The following is a 25,776-nucleotide window of genomic DNA, read 5'->3' as shown; positions in this document are numbered from 1 at the left end:
ACCCTCTAAATTTAACGGACTCTTACATGTTGGATTAATTACAATTTCCAACCATATTTACATTTATATCCAATGAATATATCCAAAGTAAATATAATACTCCAGCAGCAAGGGTCAGGAGTTAGCATTTTGTTGGAAAACAAACAAAATTTGATCAATATAGACCAGCTGGGTATGGTTCATGTTTCACCAAGCCAGCCCATGTAGATTCAATCAGATGTATCCACCAAATTTGATTGGGACTTTACAATGTGTTGTAATTCAATGTATCCACCAAATTTGATTAGGGCTTTACAATGTGCTGTAATTCATTATGAAATTCTCTTATGGCTCCCACCATTTCTGACATCGGACTATCAACCATTCAAGTTGTACATAGACTCTGACGTTCTGGTGGCCATTATATTTGCTGCTTGTAGCACTAACGCAATATTATGAAAAATATGCAAAAGTTTTTGATAAACAAACAGGCTAATTTACATTTAACGGTGATAAAATATTATATAATGACGTAAAATGTTTTAAAGTTTGCACAAATTCTTAAATGTTATATACCATGGATCGTAAGAGTATTCTATTACTCACATGCATCATATTGTGTATTAAAACTAATATAATTGGTTTTAATATAATTCAGCATCAAGATGTTTTTAAAACTCGCATAATTTTTGTATGCTGGATGTCCTGCCTATAGCTCCGGGTGTACCATTGCACGGGGTCCATAGGCTAGGGTTTGCGTCCTCAACTATCACAATCAATAAAGCCAGAAGCATATCATTGAATTCATTTTTAAAATCTCAACGTATTCACACCAAATAAATCTAACAATTATATTAAAATGAATTCATCCTGACCAAATAACCAAGTATAAATTGACATTCAATTAAATTAAATTAAGTAAATATCAATTGTTATTTTAAACTCCTTGCACCCATTGGACTGAACATTCTGATCTTAGTATTACCATGACCATATCATTTACTTGATAATCGAGCAAACACCCCTCACTAATTAAACGAGCAATCCCTTCGTCCTCAGGTATTCCACACCATCATCGAAAATCTGGTCGATGCCAAATTTGAACGCGAAACCGCTCTCCACCAATTTCTTGGACGAAGGGTATACCTTTGGGACCGGTGGCATATCTTCAGACCTGTTCAAGCAATTCCATTAGAATTTGGTAATTATATAGACATGCATACCCATGCTAATATAGAAATGTCATACTCTACTGATAGTCATACTCACTGGATTGTCACATTGTACTGCGGATAGCGTTTTGATAAGTAGTCTGTCAGCTGTGGGACGGTGGTGATTATAGGGCAGCAGATGTAGCGGCCGTGTGCAGAGGGGTTTTCCATCAAGAAAAGGCAACCAATAAATCACAAGCCATAGGGCCATAAATGAACGGCGGCTGTATATGCCCACCGTTCGATTTTGCTAAGGCCGAAATCTAACGGTGGGCATATACAGCCGCCGTTCATTTATGACCCGATAGCTTGTGATTTATGATTTGCGTCAAGAAAATATGAGCGCTGGATACGTCCTCCACGTGTACCAATCGAATGCTGCCGTATGCCATCTCTATACCCTTCAAAGCTTGTATGTTTTGTTGGTAGCCGGTGAGGAGGGAAAGGGTTAACCTAACTGAGTACGGCACGTTGGGCGTAATGGCAGGCCCCCCTACCAGCACAGGAATGATGGCGACTCCTATTTCATAGACATATAGCAATAGACCACATTAATATTGCTATGGTCTATGAAATAGGAGTCGCTATCAACCAATAAAGGACCTCAAGTTTGAAAATGGCTTTATTGATTTGAAAAAATGCCACATCCGTCATGTCGCTTTGATGTATTTACTTGGGAGTAGTTGGAATGTGTTAACTACTCTCGATTACTTAAATTAGTGGGAATGGTGGATTTTAGTAGGTTTAAATTAAGTCTGTCGGTAGTTTTTAGTAGGCCTGAAATTGAAGTGTGGATTAAAATGATCATACTCATAATTATTTGTAAATTTCAAAATATTTAAAAGTTTTTGTTTTTATTTAAAAATGTTTAATTTATTTTATAAATATTTAATTTATTTAATTATATAAATTTAATTAACTTAAATTAATATAGTTTTTTTTCACATGGAAAAACACTAGTTTATATAATATACTAGTACATGTTTCAGCTTATAACAAAGTATACAACTTTTATATATTCCTATTTAGTAAGGATATTTTTTTTTTAAAATTAGTAAGGAAAACAATATGCTCCAGCTATGCTTCTTGTTGCATATCTCCTATATAATACCATAGCATAACATATGTCAAAGAGAATGTCAGTGATAATATTGTAAATGTCTAGGGCAGAATAATGGAGACTTCCTCTCTAATATGATTATCTTTCAAATATGTGAAGAACATGTGACATGTACCATTATATAAGTTTCTTTTAAATTAGTATAGTCATATAAATTAAATAGTTGGAAAAAATTGAAAAACATTAATTGTCAAAAAACCATAACTTCCATTCATAACATTCTTTCACATAATATTATTCTTTTAATAAATTTAATTAAAATAATTATTTTAAAAACAATTTTCAACCTTTGATTTATGTATATTACTATAAATATTATAGAATATTTTATCAACATTAAATCTCTACCATCCACTTTATAATTATTGATAATTAAATTAAAATTCTAAAAATCTTATTCGAAAATAAATATACTTATCCATTTAAAATTAAAAAACTATTATTTCATTATCCTTTATTACAATGTAAATATTTAGGCCGATAGGCCTTCCTATGCATCAACAATTGTCAACACTTTTTCCCTCCTCGGTTCCATCAAGTGAGACACTTGCAACCATTGATTTGAAGTGTCATCTGGGAAGCATGCACTGCACTTTGATTGCTTTTCCAAATATCGGTTGAGTTGCCTTCTTTTCACCTCCGAGTTCTGTTGTGCATTAAACCTGGCCTGTTATGCAAAAACTCTGATCCCCACAGACCCTCTAGTAAGACTCTGATCCCCACATACCCTCAGTCTTACTACATAGAGTTCTTTTGTGTCACTTCATGGGCCGACGGCAAAACGAGCAGATCGCCCTAGCCTGGGCGGCGCAATTTGCAACGAAGGACGGGATCTCTGAGAAAATTTTTAATCTATTAGGTACGGGGGACGGAAACGATACTCCCCTGCTGCTGAAAGGAGGACAAAAGACTAACCATTATTTTTCTAAATCATTTAAAATGATCCATAGATCCCTGACATTCTGAATCACTGCAAAAATATTCAATCCAAGCACAACTTTTCTGACTGTCCCATTATAGACTACTCTGTTAAAAATAGGGCTGCCTTCAGTGCTGACTGTGTTATGGTCGCTCGTTTCCTCATCATCTATGATTTTCCTTCGCAAGGGATGTCAGATCGACTAAATGCAGGCCTGCTCCAGCTTGCGACATCAAGGTAAACATAATCGGGTTGGAGGTTTCCACTAGTTGCAGATTCAAACCCTAGTCCACCGCAACAAATTCCCATGGAGTGTGTTTTCACCAACCGTAACTTACCCTAACTTACTTGTGTTTCCCCTTCATTCATCGGTTGCGCCCAGGTGAGCTGTTAACCCTCTAAGGTTCTTCTCTTTTCTACGGTGGACACCAAAAACATTGCTCATCTATTGCCATCTCTGTGTGTGTTTTATTACTCCGTTTCCACAAACTAAAACAGGACTACGAATGTTTTCTGATTCACATGGATACATAGCTTATACAAAAATATAGACATCTAATAATATTTCATAAGCTAGGGCATTGCATTCAATCCTTATCTGACACCCAATCTTTGTAGGTGCAGGACCAATCCAAAGTGTTCTATGTTGTTTGTTCCTCATTTGGTTATCTCTAGGACTGCAAAGTTACATAAACTGTGCATTGTCAGAGTAACATCCCCAAAAAAAGAAGCCACTTCAAATACACCACTCATAGATGTTCAAGAGGCTCCTCAAAAGCGTAGAAAGAAAGGTAGTTGTTTTCTTGCATAAATGTTTCCTTCACTTGTGAGGAAAGTAGGAGTAATCCTACTCGTTTCAAGTATTCTGTTTTTCTCCATGAGCGCATTGTGGGTTTTTTTTTTCTTTTGTTGTAGTCATTGTCGAGGGCTTGTGGGATGCTACAATAAATCGCTACCTGCCTTTGTTACCATTGACCTGATTCTTTCGGAATAGTAGGTATGCTGTTTCAAGCTCAAAGAAGACATCCCATGTTATCAAGAGGATTGCTAGGAGAAGAAAAAGTGAAGAGAAAACAACTTCAACAGATGTTAGTGGGAGCGATGTGCATAAGAAGAGTAGGAGAAAGGAAACTGCTAAAAATAAAGAAGAAAAAAGTATGGAGTTGGAAGCAGATGATGAGGAGGATGATCATAAATTTGAATATGATTGGCCTCTTTTGGTATGTTGTTTTGGCTTGGCGCAGAATGAGTTTATTCCTACTGTTAGGGTATCGGAGAGACAAATGGATGAAGTTAAGTATTCTACATGAAAGGGCTTGCAATGGAGTCCTCCAGAATTTGTTAGGGCACCGGGAGGACCACCATCCAATGTTGCTATTGCACTTGTAAGTTTGGGAGGTAGAGTAGCATTTATGGGTAAAGTAAGTGATGATTCCACTGGTTATCAAATGGTTCTCACAATGAACAAGGAACATGTCCAAACTCGTGGTGTTAAATTTGATCCTTATGCATCCACAACAGTTTCCTACATGAAGGTAACCCGTCGGGAAGGAAAATTAGGAATGGAATGTGTCAAACCATGTGCAGAAGATGGTTTTCACATTTCTGATATTAACATCGACATACTGAAAGAGGTATTCTTATAGTCATCCACACAAAATGTATACTTCTAACTTTTTCGCAACATTTTCCTTATCTCATGTGCTTGATTAGTTTCCCCTTTTATATATTTGACCTTTCCCATTTTTTATATTTTTTTGGTTTGGTCCAATTTTTCGATCATCTTACAGAAGCAAACTGCTTTGTAATCACTATGTGCTGATAACCACAGGCTGGAGTTAAATGCTCTTTATCTGTGACTAAATATTTAAACTTTTCACGCAGGCCAGGATGTTTCATTTCAATTCCATGGTTCTTCTTGAACAATCCATGCATGCCACTCTTCTTGCTGCAATCAAAATGTCAAAAGAATTTGGGGGAGTTATATTTTTTGATGTAAACCTCCCTTTGCCACTTTGGAGGTCTCGAGATGAGACAAGGAAACTTATCTAGAGCACATGGAATGAGGCAAATGTCATTGAGGTAACCATGCAAGAATTGGAATTTTTGATTGATGAGGATTATTTTGAGCGAAAGAGGAATTACAGGCCTCAATACTATGCACATTCCTATGAACAGTCAGTCGGAGAAAGAAAAAGGCAACGACGACGGAGGTGTTATCATTACACAAGAGAGGAAATTGCGTCGTTATGGCATGATAACATAAAGATTATGTTTGTCACTGATGGCACCTTCCGCATACACTACTACACACCTACAGTTGAGGGTGCAATAATAGGAACAAAAGATGTTTTGGTCACACCATTCACGTGTGATAGGACTGGTTCAGGTGATGCTATTGTAGCAGGTAGTCATTGAATGCAGTCACATTGCTCAAGGATCTATCTGAAGAGTTCTTATACTTCTAATAGAAGGATGATATGTCGATGCAGAGTTCAACATTGTTAGTAACTGTGTATGTCTTGCAGGCATTATCAGAAAGTTGACTTCACAACCGGAGCTATATGATGATCAAGTGTCGTTGACTTCACAACCAGAGCTATATGATGATCAAGTGCTGTTGGAGAAGCAATTAAGATTTGCTATTTGTGCTGGGATTATCGCACAATGGACAATTGGTGCTGTCCGGGGATTCCCAACTGAAAGCGCAACACAGAATCTGAAGGAGCAAGTATATGTACCTTCCTTGTGGTAGGCTATTTAGAGGTTTAGCATAGCTCCATTGATGCTGCAAGGTAATGTATTATTGTATTAAGGTACCTTTTGTCTCGCTGGACACTACATCATGAACTTTGCCTTTCAGGTTCTTCTCATGGGCATTGCTTTTGAGGATTTGATATCCAGCTGTGGCACATATTTTAAGATACAAATTTATGGATTCTCACAATTCCTATCAATTCCATCTGCACCCTTTTTCATTTTAAGATGTTTGATATGATAAAGTTTGTATATTTTGTTTCCATGTTATTGCTTTAGTCATAAATTAAACAATGAGTTACGAAACACATAAGAATCCGCTACTATCAGTCATCTGTAATTATAATGTTCTTCGAGGTACATTCCTTTTCTTAGATCTCAGCGCGTCTGTTAGATTTGTGCATGGTGATTTTAGTCATTCTATAATTATTTCACTTTTTGTCAAAATAAGTTTCAATGTGTAGTCATTAGCATTAATGGCGTCTCTGTAGTTATCTTATTGAAAATGCATTGTATTGAGTTTGTTAAAACACTGGAGAAAAGCAAATCTATTACTAGTCCTGGTTGGGTGTGAGGTGTGGGTTTGCCAACTCAACTTGTTCAAACTCAGTGACTCAAATTTGTGCTTGTTTTTCCAGTGATTTTGTAACTGTTGGATCTGAGGGCATGGCCTGTCCTAGTCAGACCTAGCTGGGTCTGCCAAGTTGACTCACCCAGACATACCAAGTCAAATTTGTGGGTAACCAATTATTGATTGTATTGTGACTGTTAACTTGTGGGCTTGCTCAGTTTATTTTATTGACGCACAACCTTGAGCAATGAAGGATGCTGGTGTTATTGCTGGCTTGAATGTAGCTCGTATTATCTACGAACCCACAGCTGCAGCGATAGCTTATGGCTTGGATAAGAAGGGTGGAGAGAAAAATATTTTTGTTTTTTTATCTTGGTGGTGGCACATTTGATGTCAGAGTTCTGACTATTGACAATGGAGTTTTTGAGGTTTTGGCTACAAACGGTGATACCCATCTTGGAGGTAATTCGTTTGAACTCTGTCTGGCAGTGCTGCATTACGAATTTGAATACGGTTATCATTGACTTTTTTGATTGGCTTTTGAGCTTTGAACTTACCGGGCAGGTGAGGACTTTGGCCAAAGGATAATGGAATATTTCATCAAATTGATCAAGAAAAAGCACATAAAGAATATTAATAAGGATAGCAAAAATGAAGTAAGACATTCAGTGTGTTCCTTGTAATATAGATATAAACAAAACATCTAAAGAAAAGTAATTGCACAATGATCCAGTCCAAGAAAACAAGGTTTTCCACAAACTAATTAGCTTTTTTAGAAAAATTCAACAATTCCAATTTAATAATCTTATCAACCTCTCTTTGTACCTTTTGGGCAATTGCTAGTTTATTACAATATCAATTTAGTTTTTTCTTTTAACCTTTCACTATTCACTGTGGTTAATCTCAGTGCCTCTTGCATGGTAGCGCTCACTCGGTCTCTTGATCTCTTCCCGTTGAATCCACGTTCGTTTAATTCATGTTAATGTTAAATACATTTAACATTCACATGTGCGTTAGAAATAGAAGCTTTTCCGTTTTCATTAATAGAAATTTAAAATTGAATTTTGGTTATTTATAATAAAGTTTTATTTATTTAAATTATATAAAAAATATTGTTTATTTAATTATTTTATGTTTTAGAGTTTTTAGTTGGAATGTGGTGATATAATTTTTTGTTAAATTTTTATTTAAATGTATTTTTTATTATAATATTTTTGTAAACACTTAATTTGTAAAAATTCATAACTCAATTTATAATTCCAACCATAATTCTACATAGATTTTACTAAAACACTATATCCTAAAAAACTCTTATAAGAAATATATGTATCATCAATAGAAACTTATACAACTTTTATTTGTGAAAAATGAAAATTGAATTTGATAATAATCAAATTATAGTGAGAGCTTCTAGAGCGTTTGTCCAACCAAGGCTCTAGGAACTAGTAACTTGACCCACAAGTAAATGAACATGAGAACCAACTAGAAAGAAAAAGGAAAATGAACCCACAACACCATCGATATCTAGGAAATGACTAGGCTAGACAAATCCATTATCAATCCAGACAATCCTCCATGTCAATGAAAGATCATGACCAATAAACCACATGCATATGTCATGCATGCCAAAACTAGTGAGAAAATCATACATGCAACTCAATACCTGCAAGAAAAAACCGTTGTAGTTGTTGATCCCGATGTCCTCTTAAACTTTCCTTCTCTTCCCTTTCCTTCTTTCTCCAAGCATCCAAGTAAGCCACACTTTCCAAGAGTTCTCCAAGAAAACTCTGAGTGTCTAAGAGTATGAGAGCGAAAATAGAACGAGAGCTCCAAAACTAAACTGACCAAAAAGCTTACACTAACCAATCTTGAGTAAAAATCTTGCCAATTGATCTTCATCAGCCTTTGCCATTGCCTTTTCCAATTTCCTTAGCCATAATAAACTAAAGTGACACCCCACTAGGATGTTTTTTCCCACCATTTAGCTTGGAATACATGTCACATGACTATGGCGTTATAATTTTATATTTACATCGAATTTTTAAGCAGGGTTGTTACAAAAATGTTGTAGCTTGGTATGTGTGTGCATGATGCGGTAAGTGCTACGATCTATGGCTTGTGTTTGACTTGTTACAGATGAATTTGATGGTTTGTGCCACTAGTTGTAGATGGGTTGTGTTGTAGGTGGTTTAGTTTGGTTTTTGTCAGATGTTATGGAATATGTTATGTTATGTTATGGAGTTTGTTTTTTGGCTGCTATGGAAAGTGACTGGGTTGTAGGGCTTATGAAATATATGTTGTCAGTAGACGATGAATAAGCGAGGAAGAAGGTTGCCAGAGGTTTATGATAAAGTATTTTTGTTTCTTCTTTATACTCTACCACAACCACATGGAGTCAGTCTTATGCATATGCTTGTAGGTCCTTAACCGCACTAATGCAATCTTATGGGTGTGGTTGTCGCTGAGTTTTCCATGTTTTGTGCATGTGGTTGCAAGTTTAAGTATGAGTTAGACATTACCATGGTCCAAATGTCCTTGGAATTGGCATTACCATGGTATTGGTATGTGTGTTACACTAAAATTTGTCATCATGACTATTTACAGTCAGTATGGCTCCATCAATAACCATACTGTCCTCCTTGGCAAGTCTTATACCTCTGCTCCTCATGTCAAACTCCAAAAAAGAGAGAAATCCTTTAAAAATCAATATAACTCTGGTTACGCACTTTCTCTTACTCTTACCTGCGTGTACGCACCTCAAGTACATAATACCTGCATACTTGAATGCTCTGTCTGTAAAGGGGTGGGTGCGTACCCCTGTAAAAGTCAAAAGGCGCAAGTTTTACTTCAAAAAACTTACTTGTGGTCGATTCTAGAGTGTTCTAGAGGATGGTTTGATGTGGATTGAGTGCCTCCAGATGGTTCATGCATCCCAATGAAAGAGTAACTTATCCCATGAAGAGGGGAGCTATCCCTTTGAAAGAGGGGCTTATCCCATTGATGGTGGACCTTTTTAACTTCCTCCAAAGCATTATAAATACAGGCATTGGGCCAGAGGGAGGGGAGGTTGAAAGCTGAAGATTCCTAAGGGTAGATGCTGCTGAAATTAGGACTCCCTTAGAGAGCTTGAGAGGAGAGATCCCATTCCTTTCTTAGCTTCATTTGGAAGTGGGTGAGCTGATCAAAGTAGAGGAGAACTCTTGCTGGACCCTGGGAGGGACCTGCACAACACCAAGACACTGGTTGTAATGGTTTCTTTTGTTTCCAATTAATACAATTAAGTTCATTTTTCTCAACAAGTTGTTATATATAATTTGTTTCATAAACTCCTTGGTCTTTATGATGAATATGTTTTATTATATGAATTATTCAGGTGCTATGTAATCGTTTGCTTGTTAGTGTATGCAGGCTTCAAGGAGAAGGAGCTCATCTGGATCGAAGAGGCTTGACCGCTACAAACAAGCGTTGGACTAAAGGTAAGCCTTAAAACACCTGGTTGCTTTTATTTTAAATGCATATTTAGGGAAAGATAGTGCTTGATTGTTTTGTTTGTCACTAGAAAAGCCTTGTTTTCTAGGGAGGTCGGTTTTTTCCGCAAAATTGACTCTTTCCGCATGACAAAATGGCGACTCCACTGGGGAATCCATGGATTTGATTGATTTCTCTTTTGATTGATACTTTGATTTGAGAAACGTTGATTTCTTTCTAGTTTTTTACTGATTGATTGTGAATTTGGGTGGAATAGCTTAGGATTGAGTTAGTTTTTTATTTTTCTCGTTTTTGAGAGCAGTACGCACCCTCTGCATTAAGCAAAGTGCGTACCTATACGCACTTCTGCTTTGTACACAGAGCGTGGCCGCACCTGTTCAAACAGTCTGCCTGCGTACCCTGTCAAAACTTTAGAAACTTTCAATTTTTTCCTTTTTACCTATTAGATTTTGTTTATAGTTTATTTATTGCTGCCCAGATCCACTGGTTACCTGTCAGAAGTTCTCATCTAAGCTTGTTTCATTAGCATCAAGGGTTTTAGTGAAGTTCATAGAAATTCTAGCCCTAGGTTTGATTTTCGTATTGGTCTTGTAGTGACTCTGGCTTTAGAAGTTGTAAAAAACTTGGATATCCCTGGTCTTTTCAGTCTTCTTAGGAGTTAGACCATTCGTAAAATCCACCTCTGTATGAGAAACCTATCGTTGTGTTGTCTCTTTGCGGAATTTCGAGAAGGCTTGTTTGTTAAGCTGTGAATTTCATTCTTAAGAAAAAGAACAAGAGCTTTTTATTTTTTTTTTGACTGATTTATGATTCTGCATGAATTAGTCCTTGGTTGAATTGTAACTGAGTAAAACAACCTAGAATTATATTTTGTAGGCTTTTTACCTCATTAGATTTGCTTTTAGGTAAATTTCTCTTAGTTTCTCTTAGATTTTCATAGATTTTAAAATTGATTTTTGTTAAGTAGTTTTACATGCTTTGTTAAAATAGGAAAAATACAAAATCTCTTTTGAAGAAAGTTTGTTTTAGTAGCATTTGAAGTCTTTGAAAAGAGAAAGGAAGTTTTCGTGAAATAATTAGTGGTCTTGTGTTGTGTGCTTTGGAAAAGATAAAGAGATTTTTTCTTTGATTTTCATTCCTAAGAAAGTTGTCTTTATAAATTTTGCATTCTCCAACTCTCTTAGCTAGGGAATTCATTGAAAAGGAAAGATTGTTTTTCATCCTAGGTGCATATTTTTAGTGGATTTGAGTTGAGTCTACACATCATAAGTTTCATCTCCGCTACCTTTTGTCCTAAAGAAAAGCCATAAAAATTAACACTTAAAGTAAAATTAACTTAGTAACTTTTTATTTACTAGGGCACTGATACACCAACATAGATCAGGCTAGTGTCTTGGAGTAGGAGAGTAATTAACTCTCCAAGACAGTGAAAACAAACAAGTAGCTTATCTTGCGGTAGGATAAATCCAATAGTTACATTTATGCTCTGGGAAAGCTCCTCTTAAAGGAGAAGCATGAGATCATGTCTGAACCAGTGAGGGAATCAATCCTCCTTCATTGGGAACGACGCCAGATATGCACGTACTACAAACGGTAAACCTCGGATAAACCATTGTCGAGGAGCCTGGGGTCACTTGTCGGTAAACCTTGGATTATTGTTAAGGAGCCGGCAAGGGGATTGAGCTTGTTACTCTGCCCTTGCGTGTGTATCGGATCGTAGACTGTTCCCCCAGGGATATTTGTTGTTGTTGGTGACCTTAGTGACTATTATCTTTAGGATTCTTCCTAAGGTGACGGTGGAGGGAAGATTCCATTGTACCTGGAGCAGACGTCGGCTAGACTCACTTGGATTTTCTGGGGGGTTCACTTTACTCGAGACGGTTAAAGTGGAGGAACTTGGTCTAGTCTATTCATTAAGAAGGTTTTCGGGGTAACTGTTCCACCCGCCATTTCTATACTGAATTCTACGATGTTGGATTTCATCACCAACTAGTGTTTTCGGTCCAGAAAGTTACTGTTTGTGTGTGGTTTGACGCCCTAGATTCTTTAGGTGTGTGATTCGAATTTGTTTGGTTCTTTAGAGACTTTAGGCGGTTTTCTTTGAGATTTTACTTTGTTTGCGTGTGCAATAGTTAAAAGTTTTTAGCTGTGGCTGAATTACCAAGACAATCCCATAGACTTCGGGGCCAACCTCCTGAAGAAGTCCCGGGCCATTACGAAGGTTTGAAAGTCCTCGTAACTCATAGTGGCAGTAAAGTAGGGTCACCTGAAGAAGGAGAGTCTTCGTTGGTTGTTCATCCTGATTACCAAACTTTAGAAACAGGTTATAATCTTGAAGCTATTTCGGTTTCCGAACTTGCTGGTAGCTTTTCATCTACTAGTGATATAGGTGAAGAACCTGAGATATATGAACCTATTACTCTAACATCGGGGTTTGTCTCTCCAACTTCTAGTGCTCCTAATTCACCTAGGGTAGAAAGAGTAATCACCGAAAATCTTCCTTCTGGTTTGATAGCTATTGAAGAACTTGCTCCGGAAGAAGAAATAGGCATCCCTATCCCTGAAAATCAACCTACTATTGATCTAAGGGAGCGTGAATCAATTTTTTACAGTCCACCTAGAAGTACTACTTGGTATCTTTCTCTACCTAATTATTTGGACAACTCAGGGTTAAGTTTTTCACCACCACGTGCTCCTTATCCACCTAGGGGTATTTATACTCTTGTAAATATGTCAGGTCAGTCGTCCATGTTTACTCAATCGCCTGAATATTTTTTGTACGGCAGTCCTTTTGTTCCCTCTGGGTATCAGTCACTTTCTGGTACTTTTTCGGGAGCATCTCCTCAACCCATTGAACAAAGGTTATTCACTGGAAGTAATGGTGCAAAGCCGTTGAGCGTAGAAGACATTCTTATGACGTCAGGTTCTTTTCCCAATTCTCAACCTCAAGGTGGCCAGTTACCACCTGGGGGGTAGCCTCAATTAATGCCTGGGGGCCAACCTCAAGGTACACAATTTGCATCTGGGGGGCAACCTCAAGGACAGTACGTGCCTACGGTACATTACATTCCTCAAGGTCAACCCCAGACTCAATATGTACCCCAAGGTCAACCCCAGTATCAATTTATACCTCAAGGTCAACCCCAGTATCAGTACATGCCTCAAGGGTATCTACCCCAAGGTCAGTACTCAAATCAAGGTTTCCAACCACCCCAAGGTCAATCTTATGTTCAAGGAACGGGAAATGTACCTTTCAATTATCAATCCTACTCTCAACCCGGTTTTGGATCTCAATATTCTCAACCTGTTATGGGTCAGTACCCCGAAATAAACATAGTGTGGGATCCCTCGCAAGTTCAACAGGTGTTTCAGCCAAATGTACAGTTGTCATATCAAACTAGACAACCCTTAGTTTCTGGTTCACCCCAGCAACCAGTCGAGTCTAATATTCAAACTTCGGTAGTTTCTTCTGTACCTTCGGTAGTTTCTCAGTCTGGGCCTATTTCGCCTCGTACTCCATCTCAAACGACTGCTGCAACTGCTGCAACATCTGTTCCATCTACCCCACCTACTTCTGGAGTATCGACAGCTCCGGTTTCCACTGTTCCTGTATCTGCTCCTCATACATCTTTACCATCGTCTGGATCCACGATTCAAACTACGGTTCAGATGCCTGTAGGACAACCTGGTTTAAGTACGGTTGCCACAAGTCAACCACAATTCACCTATCAACCGTACCAGGGACAGTACCAATTCGGTCCTGCTGTCCAGCAGCCAGTTTACCAGTATCAACCGTATCCTGGGTACACTTATCAACAACCACAACAATCCCAGTACGGTCCGGTTAATCCTAGTTTTCCAGGAGGATACAATATCCTGAACGCGATTCCTGTTCCTAGTTATCTTGGATATCCTCCTCCTGGGGCTGGTCTCGTGACCTAGAGTTTTAGGGATCCTAATCGGTAGCTACCGTTTATCGCAACTTTGGATTTACCAGACTTGTCACATCTAACGAATGATCTAATTAATTATCTTCCGTTTTGGCCGCTAATGCCGAATAAGTTGCCCAGTGACATTCCCAAGTTCGAAGGTAAATCTGGAGAGGACCCGTCGAATCATGTGATGACTTACCACCTCTGGTGTGCCTCTAATTCCATCTCGGATGATTCGATCCGCTTACGTCTTTTCCAGCGCACTCTCATTGGTCTTGCAGCCAAGTGGTATATTGAGTTACCACGGGCCTCTTTTTATAATTTTACCTCATCAAATGGCTTTCCAGATCCCAGTGATAGTAAAAAACAGGCCTATTCATCGGACTGTAATTGATGAGGGAGCTTCAACGTGTATTATGTCGATACAGTGTTGGAGATCGCTTGGTTCTCCTTCACTAAATCAATCCCCAACAATTCTTAAGGCCTTTGATGGCCGTGGGTTTCATCCTTTTGGCATTCTACAGGATTTTCCTATAGGGGTTGAAGGAAAAACCGTTAGTCTAAATGTGGAGGTGGTTGATGCCCCTCTAGACTACAACCTTCTCTTGGGTCGAAGTTGGTCTTACGCTATGACAGCGGTCGTTTCATTGGTCTTCCGAGTAATAAAGTTCCCACATAATGGAAAGATCGTAACAATAGACCAGCTGGCCTACTTTTCATCTGACCCGCCTCTTCAGAGAGTATTCAACATGTCGGTAAAACGACTATCCCATATAAGGATGTTGGAGTAGGATTAGTTAAAGATGCCGGTTTACTGGGAACTTTTCCTTTTCCTCCACTCAACGCATCATCTTCATTTGCAACCATTCATATGATTACATTAGACACTATTTATTATGATGATCCTTGGATCGTTCCTTCTGAATCTGAAATAGAGTCATTTGGTAATTTTATGCCTTTGAGTCCATATGAAATTGCCTATGAAGCCGTGCAGTCTTTTACCGACCCGTGTTCAACCAAAATCGACCTAATGAATGTGGTCCGTGAGGAATCACTTTTCACATCAACCTTGGAGTTAATAGCATTTCCAGAAGTTGTTTCATCTGACGAGCAACTTCGTGAAGTCCTGTGTATAGATGATTTACCATGGGATGATCTCCATCATAGATCTTCGTTTTTACCCGAGGATGATCGTTTTGAAAATGATTTCTCATCAATTGTTACAGCTGGATATGTCAAGGAAGCTCAGAATCCCATGAAACATCCTGATTCAGAGCTGAATTTGGGAAACATCTCTCGAACTATTCCCATTGACATTTTGGTTAAGCCTGGAATTATTGAAAACATTCATATAGGTGCCTCGTGTACAGATGACGAAATTCAGACATACAAGGCCCTATTTCAAGAATTCTGCGACGTGTTTGTCTGGTCCTATGAGGAAATGCCAGGAATTGATCCCGCGATTGTTGTTCATGAGATCAAGACTTACCCGGATGCTAAATCCGTCCGGCAACGTTTGCGTCAGATTCACCCACGAAATGCTGCTGCAATTAAAGCAGAAGTTGAGAAACTGTTGAAAGCAGGTTTCATTTATCCGATCCCGTTAACGGATTGGGTATCGAATATTGTTCCGGTTAACAAAAAACAGGGAACAATAAGAATATTCATCGATTATAGGGACATTAATCGAGCTTGTCCAAAAGACAACTACCCAACTCCCTATATTGATCAAATAATTGATGATTGTGCCGGCAGCGAAATATTTTCCTTTATAGACGGTTTTTCCGGATACAATCAAATCAATATTCTACCTGCCGATCAACCGAAAACGACTTTCATTTGTCCATGGGGGACATTTTCTTATTGTAAATTACCTTTTGGGCTTAAGAATGCAGGAGCAAATTTTCAAAGGACGATGTCTTATGCGTTTCATGACATCAAACACATTGTGCAACCGTATCTCGATGATTTGCCCGCTCATTCATTACATCGAGCTGATCACCTTGTTCACTTACGAGCAATCTTCATGAGGTGTAGGCATTATCGGATACGGTTGAACCCACACAAATGTGTCTTCTGTATAGAAGCAGGACGATTGCTAGGATTTGTAGTTTCGAAAGCCGGCATTCGCGTCGATCCCTCGAAGGTAGAAGTTATCATCAAATTGCCTCCTCCTTCGAGTCTTCGCCAACTCCAAAGTTTGCAGGGGAAAGCAAACTTTTTGCGACGATTCATTCCTAACTACGCCGAGGTTACAAAGGGTTTTACACGGTTGTTGAAACAGAACTCTCAATTCTCTTGGGATGAGATAGCTCAGAAATCTTTTGATGCACTCAAACACGCGTTGACCCATGCACCGTTGTTGCATCCTCCCAACTACAACCAGGATTACTTTTTGTATCTCGCCGCCTCCCATTCCACCATTGGAATGGTCTTAGTTCAGGAAGATGAATTCGGAACGGAACATGTGATGTATTACCTTAGTCGGACGTTAAATCCAACTGAGCTAAAATACTCACATGTGGAGAAATTGGCATTGGCAGCCGTTCAAGCTGTCCAACGTTTTCGTCACTACATTTTACTTCGTAAAACTACAGTCATTTCGGATTGCAACCCTATGATCTACATTTTGACCAAACAATTACTAGGGGGCAAGTACTCGAAATGGATTGTTATCCTGCAGGAGTTCGACTTGGAGTTTGAGAAATCTAAGTCTAAGAAATCTTTAGTTTTTGCAAAGTTAATGTGTGACTTCCCACGTGTTGACATGGAAACTGTGGCAGAGGAGCCCATTGCAGACGAATCTTTGTTTCTAATCAGCACTTTAGATCCGTGGTATGGGGATATCATCATTTATCTCTAGACCCAATCCTTTCGGCCCAAAGTTTCAAAGTCGGAACATCGGAAAATTCGATTCCAGTCCCAACAATACAAAATTATTGGAGATACTCTTTATCGCCGTGGGGCAGACTCTATTTTTCGACGTTGCTTAACTCACGAAGAGGCTGAAAGGGTTCTAAATGACTGTCACTCTGGAGCGTGTGGCGGTCATATGTCTGGGTATGCCACAACCCAAAAGATATTGCGCGCTGGCTACTTCTGGCCGTCCTTGTTTAAAGATTGTATTATCGCGGTCTGAAAATGCCACAACTGTCAAGTGTTTGATCGAAAGATGCGCACTCCACCTGCTCCTCTCCACCCTATAATTGCCGTTGGTCCTTTTTCCAAATGGGGTATCGATTTTATTACTCTTAACCCTCACTTGGCCGGGGGGCATGCGTATATCATCCTTGCGGTAGATTATTTTACTAAGTGGGCCGAGGCGATGCCTACATTCGAGGCAGACGACAAGACAACTGCAATTTTCGTGTTCAATCATATAATTGCTAGGTTTGGTGTCCCACAAGTGATAATCACTGACCATGGGTGCCATTTTCGAAACGTTATGATGACAGAACTTACAGGCCAGCTTGGTTTGCGTCACGATAGTTCCACTCCTTATTATCCACAAGAAAATGGTCTGGTTGAGTCCATCAACAAAGTTTTAGTTATCATGATCCAACGAATCATTGGTGTTCATCGGTCAAATTGGCACAACATGTTATTTTCCGTGCTTTGGGCGTACCGAACCTCAGTGAAAACATCAACAGGGTTCACTCCTTTCCAACTAGTTTATGGTTTGGAAGCTGTGCTACCCATTGAATGCGAAATCCCATCACTGCAAATGGCCATCGAGTTACTTCCAACTACTTCCGAAGAGGAAAAGCATTTATTATACTTAGCTCAATTAGATGAGAATCGACGTGATGCTGCATTGGCGATCGAGACTCTCGCAAAACGTATGAAAGCTCAGTATGATCGAAATGTGACCCCTCGAAATTTTTCGGAAGGAGACCTAGTGTTATTATATGATCAAGCTAATGATAAATTAGGTGCTGGAAAATTCGTTCCTATGTGGCATGGGCCCTATATTGTCAAGAGAAAGCTAGCAAAAGGGGCCTATGAGCTGGTAGACTATGACGGGGACTCTTTGGGTAAACCCAGAAATGGACTTTACCTAAAGAGGTATTATGCTTAAAAGATGGGTATGGAGATTTTTAGTTAGGTTAGTTTTGCTTTCTAGCTGGTGTGTTTGTTAGTTTAGACAGTGTGCTTAGCTTAGAGAGTGTGTTTTTGTCCTTATTTCTGCTTATCTTGGTTTTACTCTTGATGATGCAGATGTCGATGCCTCTCCAAACATACATTGGTTTCGCTAATGGTGCTTGTCATAGTACACGGAATATATCTTCCGCAGCTTGGGTTATCTATTCGCCCTCTGACGAGTTAGTATCTATGCATGGGGTGAGCCTCGATCAAACAACAAACAACATTGCCGAGTACAGTGCAGTGATTGAGTTATTGTCTGAATCTATTTCATTTGGGATTCGAAGTTTGATAGTGAGGTTAGGTTCTGAACTTGTTGTATTACAACTTAATAGAGTGTATGCCATTAGAAATCCAATGTTATTAAGGTTATTTTTGAGAGTGCGTCTCTTGGAACGTGAGTTTGATTACATTGAATATCAGCATATTCCAAGGTCTTTAAATACATTAGTAGATGCAATTGCTTCTCGAATGTTAAATAGACATTTGCAATAATCATACATGTAAATTTAAAACCATTCCATAACATGATTTACAAGATAAGCCAGTAATAATGATATATATATATATATATATAGGAGTGTGTAAAAAAATACATCGTCTTCGATCATAGGTTGAAAAACACCTTATGATCGGCAAAAATGATAAGTAAAAAAAACCAAAATGTCACATGTGTCTACAAAACGACCATCCAATCACTGGTGATGATCTCTATATGACACCACTGCACGGGCCACCCTACACAAGAACCTCCTAAACGGTCCTGGGACCCCGACTACATAGCGCTGAAGCCTGATTAGAATATCATCTATGGTAGTCTCTGGTATGTCTGCTGTAAGACGCTCTAGGTCACTTTCCAACTCAGCCAAAGTCTCTGTGGCCTCGTCCTGTGGGGCCAGTGCCGCTGCAGCTGGTAGTCTCCTCTCGTAAGGTCGGAGATTGGCTGGACGTCGTGGGCCTACATTTGCATTTTGAAAATTATTACTATCAGTTTTTGAGATGATATAAAACAAAAAAAAAATAGATAGTTTAAAAACTTGTGAAAAATGAAGTTACCTGTATCATCCCATTGTTCTCCCGGTGAAAAAACCATGTCCGGATCTCCACGAAAATCAACTCCGGCATAAGGAAAATCATGTATAGAAAAGACCTGGTCCTCTAACCAGTGAAAGTACTCCGGAGTAAATCGGACAACCTTTGTCCCCTCCTCAGGATGACGGGCCATAACCGCAACCCATCACATCAATTTGGGCTCTCGAGGAAGCCCGACCCCAACAGTGAGCTATTGTGGGATCAGCATTGGAACCCTCTCTAAGCCAAAACTCACAACTAAAGGCTGATAACCAAAGGTCTTTAGCTGTCCGTTTTTGGCTCTAGTCAGTTGGCCTTTTACATTGGCCAACACAGCATCACACCAGTTGAAAATGGTACCTTGATAGCAATCAATCGCCATCCGCATCTGGGATCCAGTGGCAATGTGTAAAGCGGCAGCCCCGCAAAGTCTGGTAACTGTAAAGGCAATCACCATAAGTTCAGGACGAGATATAGTTTTGATCTCTATCCCCTTCTCTTGAGTCTGAGTGTTACACCACTCTAGTCGGAGACTAGCGATAGACTGGCCACCTGGCCTAGTCCCAAACAGAGTCAAGTGTTCACCTCTCTTGGGCAAACCAGTGAGAAAGTAGATATCTTCCAGCTCCATCTCAAGCTGGTGCCTTCCAATATAAAAACACTTGTCCTGAACGTTCCATCGTTCTACCAGCCACTCTAGAAAGCTCACTTGGGCCCTCATGCCAAGTATGGCCCAGTATTTATAAAGGTCGCATGCCTTCAAAGCATCAATTGATGGTTGATGATTAATGGCGGCCAAATCAACATCTTCGTGCTCTCTCTCGTGCTAATCAAGCATGGTGAACAATCTACATGCCAAAAAACATCCATTAGATTCCATGAAATCAAAAAATTTTGGTCCATTTTGGAGAATTTGGGGTTTAAAAACTTGTTGCGCGGAGTACGCATCCCGCCTTTAGGAACAGAGCGTGGGTACACAAGGTCCTTGAAGGAAAGGTGCATACTCTTGACACTTTTCCAACTGAGAAAATGTCGGGGTACGCGGGTCCCTAGTGTGGTGCCTGCGTACCCCGAGAGGCGGTCTTTGAAACCCCAAAACCTCCAAAAAATGAAATCTGGGGCCTAAAAAGAATTCTAAACGGATGAAATTGAAGAGGAGGATGTTGTAAATTACCTTGAAGAGACGACGTTCTATTTCGACGGTCGGATTCTCTGCAATGTCCACGGGAAGTTTCTTGCCAAAAGCCATTTTTCTCTCCTCAATAGTAAAATGGTAAAAATGAATTGGTAAAAGCCCTTTTTATAGGTTTTTTGGGTAAATAAATGGTAAATTTGTTTATTTTTCACCATGAAAAGGTATTTTTCAAAGTATTTTTATCTATCTTCAACAGGTATGAGTAATGTGTTGGTTTTTGTGCAGGATAAAGGATTTTCAGGGAAAATTGTCATTTTTTACAAACAAAAACATCAGAGTCATCTTTAAGCCCTTTCCTGACTCCTAAAACATGAAAATATTGCCGAGCGTTTCTTTTACACTCGTTAAAACGGAATTAAAAGAAGGTCCTCTTACAGCCCTTTTCTGACCGTAAAAACATGAAAAGATTGCCGAATTTTTGTTGTTTCAAATTCGATATTGGAAAAAAAACGACGTGTCCTTGATCGCTTTTTACTTTTAAGATCAGAGACACTAATCATGAAAGTACTCCTTGGTCGTAAAGATCAAGCGGTTCTCTCATGTATTATTTTATACTTTTTCGGGCTTGGGAGACACAAATTTACGAAAAAGGTCAACCCTGGAGTCTTCTTAAGTTTTTCAGACTCTCTAAAATTGAAAAACGCTGAGTTTCTCCTATACTGGACTTGTTAAAATTTCACAGTAAAGGACCTGTTCGATTACAAACAGGAACGAACCACTCCTTCTTAGGGTTCGAATCTAAACTAAGTTGGACTCATCCGAAGGATGAGCTTATAATCAAGAAAATGTTATCCTCCTCAAGCTTGTAAAAAAATAAAGAGGTACTTGCCAGAAATGGTGGGGGAAAAGAGAGAAAAATGAGCCTATTTGTTATCCTTTGTCTCGGAAAAACCTTATCACCACTCTTGAACACGACACTTTTCGTTCACCTGGGTTGGGAAATCCTTTGCCTAACAGTTGATCAAACCACATTGAAAGTCTTCAGCCGGTTTCTGGGTATTAACTTTGGGTCAATTGTCACCAAGCCATCTGTTGTGTCGTTATGTGTTCAAGAGGTCACTGCAAATAAACCATTCATCTGCAAAATATCTGTCATCCATCTTGACCATCCCTGAGTCAGTCCTTACAGCTACATTTCTTCAACTTGATTTATGGTTTCGTGTTGTGGGCTTGCTTGCAACGGATCGCTTTCTATCGACATCAGCACATTATCTAGAAAGTTGATCTAGGAATCATCAGTACCTTGAAATCTGCATGCCTCAATGGCAGGTTTCTCGCCTTTGACGACAGGTTACATCAATGACCTTCGATCAAGGGATTCTATGACATGTTCGACATCAACACATTCATTCACATCTCACGGATTGTACTAGGTACTTTGAGAACCATTGACATCACTGGTGGTCTCTCTCACACTTGTTAACAGTTTACATCATTGACTGGTAATCAAGTGGTTTCTACCATGTTCGACATCAACTCATTTATTCGCATGGATAGAATCGTACTATTTCGGGAAGCAGAAATGAAGACCCTGGATCTAGTTTCCGCCATCCAGGCTGCGAGGAGTTTTGTATTCATTATTCTGTAGACTAATTATAAACAGATGGCTGCGTCCATACTGTGTCTACATGTGTCTATGATTATGATGTACTGCAAAATCATTCCTATATCAGAGCAGTAGTTAGTTTGTTAGTTAAAGTTTTTGATCTGAGTATGGGAATGCCTACCTCAGCGATGATATGATCTCATATATGTATTTTGTGTTGAATATTTGCAGGTTCCAACTGGGCTCTCGACAAGATAATCCTTGAAATGATAAAGTGCTTCACCCTTCCTAGATGATATGAAACCCTAATCTACTACAGACCTTGCACTTTAGGCGGAAATCTGTTACACTAAAATTTGTCACCATGACTATTTACAATCAGTATGGCTCCATCAATAACCATACTGTCCTCCTTGGCAAGTCTTATACTTCTGATCCTCATGTCAAACTCCAAAAAAGAGAGAAAACCTTTAAAAATCAATATAACTCTGGTTACGCACTTTCTCTTACTCTTACCTGCATGTACGCACCTCAAGTACATAATACCTGCGTACTTGTATGCTCTGTCTGTAAAGGGGTGAGTGTGTACCCCTGTAAAAGTCAAAAGGCGCAAGTTTTACTTCAAAAAACTTACTTTTGGTCGATTCTAGAGCATTCTAGAGGATGGTTTGATGTGGATTGAGCGCCTCCAGATGGTTCATGCATCCCAATGAAAGAGGAACTTATCCCATGAAGAGGGGGGCTATCCCTTTGAAAGAGGGGCTTATCCCATTGATGGTGGACCTGTTTAACTTCCTCCAAAGCATTATAAATATAGGCATTGGGCCAGAGGGAGGGGAGGTTGAAAGTTGAAGATTCCTAAGGGTAGATGCTGCTGAAATTAGGACTCCCTTATAGAGCTTGAGAGGAGAGATCCCATTCCTTTATTAGCTTCATTTGGAAGTGGGTGAGCTGATCAAAGTAGAGGAGAACTCTTGCTGGACCCTGGGAGGGACTTGCACAACACCAAGGCACTGGTTGTAATGGTTTCTTTTGTTTCCAATTAATACAATTAAGTTCATTTTTCTCAACAAGTTGTTATATATAATTTGTTTCATAAACTCCTTGGTCTTTATGATGAATATGTTTTATTATATGAGTTATTCAGGTGTTATGTAATCGTTTTCTTGTTAGTGTATACAGGCTTCAAGGAGAAGGAGCTCATCTGGATCGAAGAGGCTTGACCGCTACAAACAAGCGTTGGACTAAAGGTAAGCCTTAAAACACCTGGTTGCTTTTATTTTAAATGCATATTTAGGGAAAGATAGTGCTTGATTGTTTTGTTTGTCACTAGAAAAGCCTTGTTTTCTAGGGAGGTCGGTTTTGTCCGCAAAATTGACTCTTTCCGCATGACAATGTGTGTGGAGTAGGTTGGCACACAGTATTTGTATTACCATGGTACAAGTGTCCTAGGTATTGGCATAGCCATAATATTTTCTCGTGGTATTGGTTTGGATATTTATGGAGATTACTTTGCTATATGCTTGTGAGTGAATATTAAGTTGGGATAGGATTCATGGTGTGTGAATGTGAAAGTGTGATACAGTTTTTTGTCAAGCATATTACTTATCTATAACTATGTTGAGTAGATTATGTATATCATCTTATCATTTTCAGATTCAGATAAGTGAAGTTGTTGGGTTGGTCATGTTGAGCAGGTTTGAGGGCCCAATTTGAAAATTCATGAAACATGGTTTTCATGGAGGTGTTGAAGGCATTGAGATTTCATAATAGGCAGTGTGTAGATAAGGAGGGGGCCTTCTAGCAGATATATTAGTATGATAAGTAGTTTCTCTAGAGTCCAATAGAATTGGTCGAGGCTCGTTGGTTGTGGTGGCTTCAAATGAATGGTTATTCGTAGAGTTGTGAGAGAAGAGTCTTTCTAACTGATGTTTCTATCATGCTATGATAATAGTTGATTCTTCTAGGTAGTGGGTGCTAGCTCTTCTATGTAAAAATTTGTTCAGCACTTAATAGAATATTTGAGCAACAAAAACTACGGGTGGTGTTTTTCCTTGGAGGGGGGTTTCCACTAGAAACATCTGTGTCCTCTTGTGTGCATTATTTGTCATTTTTTATGGTGTTTTACATTCACGCTATGTTGGTTCTACATGTTCTAATATATTGATTTCATGTTGGTTTCATAAGTGTAGTTGATGTGGTGAAGTAAAATTATGAGTGCGTACACAAACAATTCCTCTAGTCCGATAATGGGTCTAGCCACAACTGATACATTCTATGGAAGATTTCCTTAGGTTAGAACCAAATAAGAGGGTCTACCTCTTAGTACACTTATCTCGTTTGGTGATGAATTTGCTTGCTTGCTCCAGCTATTTCCCGTTTCCTTCTTCAAACACCTGAGACAGGTAAACAACAACAAACAACAACTGTGATAATAGACAAATTGTAATTCAACCTACTTAACAAGTCAAGAAACATGAATCCATAAATATGTGAGATGACACATTATGTAGGAAATCAATTGATAGTTGCATATATATTGAATCAACAAGAGATTACAACCATTGTCTTGATGTTGTTCTCCTGTGACAAAATGAGGTTCCCACACACGTCTGTTAGCATTCCATGATGGCCTCAACAATGATAGTTTTAAAGCTCTTCAATTTAGGCTTCACATGAAACGAAATTCACACTTCTCCCTCACACAGAACTAGAGAGCTACAACTATGAATATCTTGTTGTTACCCCAAACATAATTAGCACTAGCACACCAACACTAACACTAGCTTGTGCTTGGGTTAAATGGAGGTTTATATAACATGAATGGATGGAGATGCTTCCTCTTCTCATGGGAGAAGGTCTTACCTCTTGGGGTAGTTCCATCCTTATAGGGGAAAGGAGACCAAACTGACATCCTTGACTCCACGTGGTTTAACCATTTACCAGACTTCCGTTACGAAGCTTCTAGAGTTGGAAGCTTCGGCTCCTTATTTAAAAAACTTACCAAAAGAGGATTAGTGCAACTGAAACAAAGCTCATTCACTCCGGTCGGCACTAGGGACATTTTTAATCCCTGCATATCGATGCGAGGAGGACAAAGGTCATTAGCGCTAGTCTTGTAAACTAGGAGAAATAGAAAATTCTTTGGAAATGGTGCAAAAGGAATTGTTCTATTCATGAAGAGAGACACAATGGGAGTTTCTTCATGAAGGGAAAGCATGTAAAGTTCACTGTAGAGGTCCTCCAGGACCAAGGAATGGGGAGTACAGGGATAGTGACAAATGTTGTGTAACAAATGCCCCCTAAAGCGTGAAGGCCAAACTGGAGTGAGGGATGAAATGTTTTATGAACCAGTGCAGGGAACTGGAGTCTGTTGTCGGAAAACCTGTAAGAAAGTATAGATACATATACATAACTGAAAACTTTGTTAAATGATACATGAATCGTGGCATGGACGCAGTCATCCAGAGAATGATTATGTAAATGGATCCATGCATGGGCACAACCATCCAATATAGAGGATCACATCGAAACCAAGGTATGGTCATAGCCATGCAATAATGAGAAAGATCACATATGATAACTCATGGTATGGTCGCAACCATCCATCTGAGAGAGACATGTATATCAACATAATCATGTCACATCACCTTGCAACCTCGACTTTTGTAATTTGAGCCCAGGGTCTTGCGCTCGATTACGACCCGATTAAAGTACAAATTCTAACATGTGAATAGATGCGTTGACATCGAACATGCTAGAAAATTGCTTGATTACTAGCCAATGGTGTAAACTGTTAACAAGCACAAGAGAATCCACCAATAATGACAATGGTCCTCAACG

The 25,776-nt window shown here is 39.1% G+C and overlaps 1 protein-coding gene and 1 pseudogene across 1 annotated transcript; one reads left to right on the top strand and one right to left on the bottom strand.

Moving 5' to 3' along the window:
• Positions 1-858: 858 nt before the first annotated feature.
• Positions 859-1,363, bottom strand: LOC149233322 (putative anthocyanidin reductase). Its single transcript, XM_089376717.1, has 2 exons — positions 1,249-1,363; positions 859-1,153 (listed from the first exon to the last, which is right to left on the bottom strand). Exons 1-2 carry the CDS (start codon positions 1,359-1,361, stop codon positions 1,012-1,014), a joined length of 255 nt encoding a protein of 84 aa, XP_089232843.1. The 5' UTR covers positions 1,362-1,363; the 3' UTR covers positions 859-1,011.
• A 1,712-nt stretch (positions 1,364-3,075) lies between these two features.
• Positions 3,076-6,168, top strand: LOC149233321 (fructokinase-like 1, chloroplastic; annotated as a pseudogene).
• The last annotated feature ends 19,608 nt before the right edge of the window (positions 6,169-25,776 follow it).

Source organism: Pinus tabuliformis, chromosome J (assembly GCF_031772625.1).
Source record: "Pinus tabuliformis cultivar Carrire ecotype Pingquan chromosome J, CPIR1, whole genome shotgun sequence".
NCBI lineage: Eukaryota > Viridiplantae > Streptophyta > Pinopsida > Pinales > Pinaceae > Pinus > Pinus tabuliformis.
Note: the sequence above shows the minus strand (reverse complement) of the source record. Positions and strands in the feature narration are given on the sequence as shown.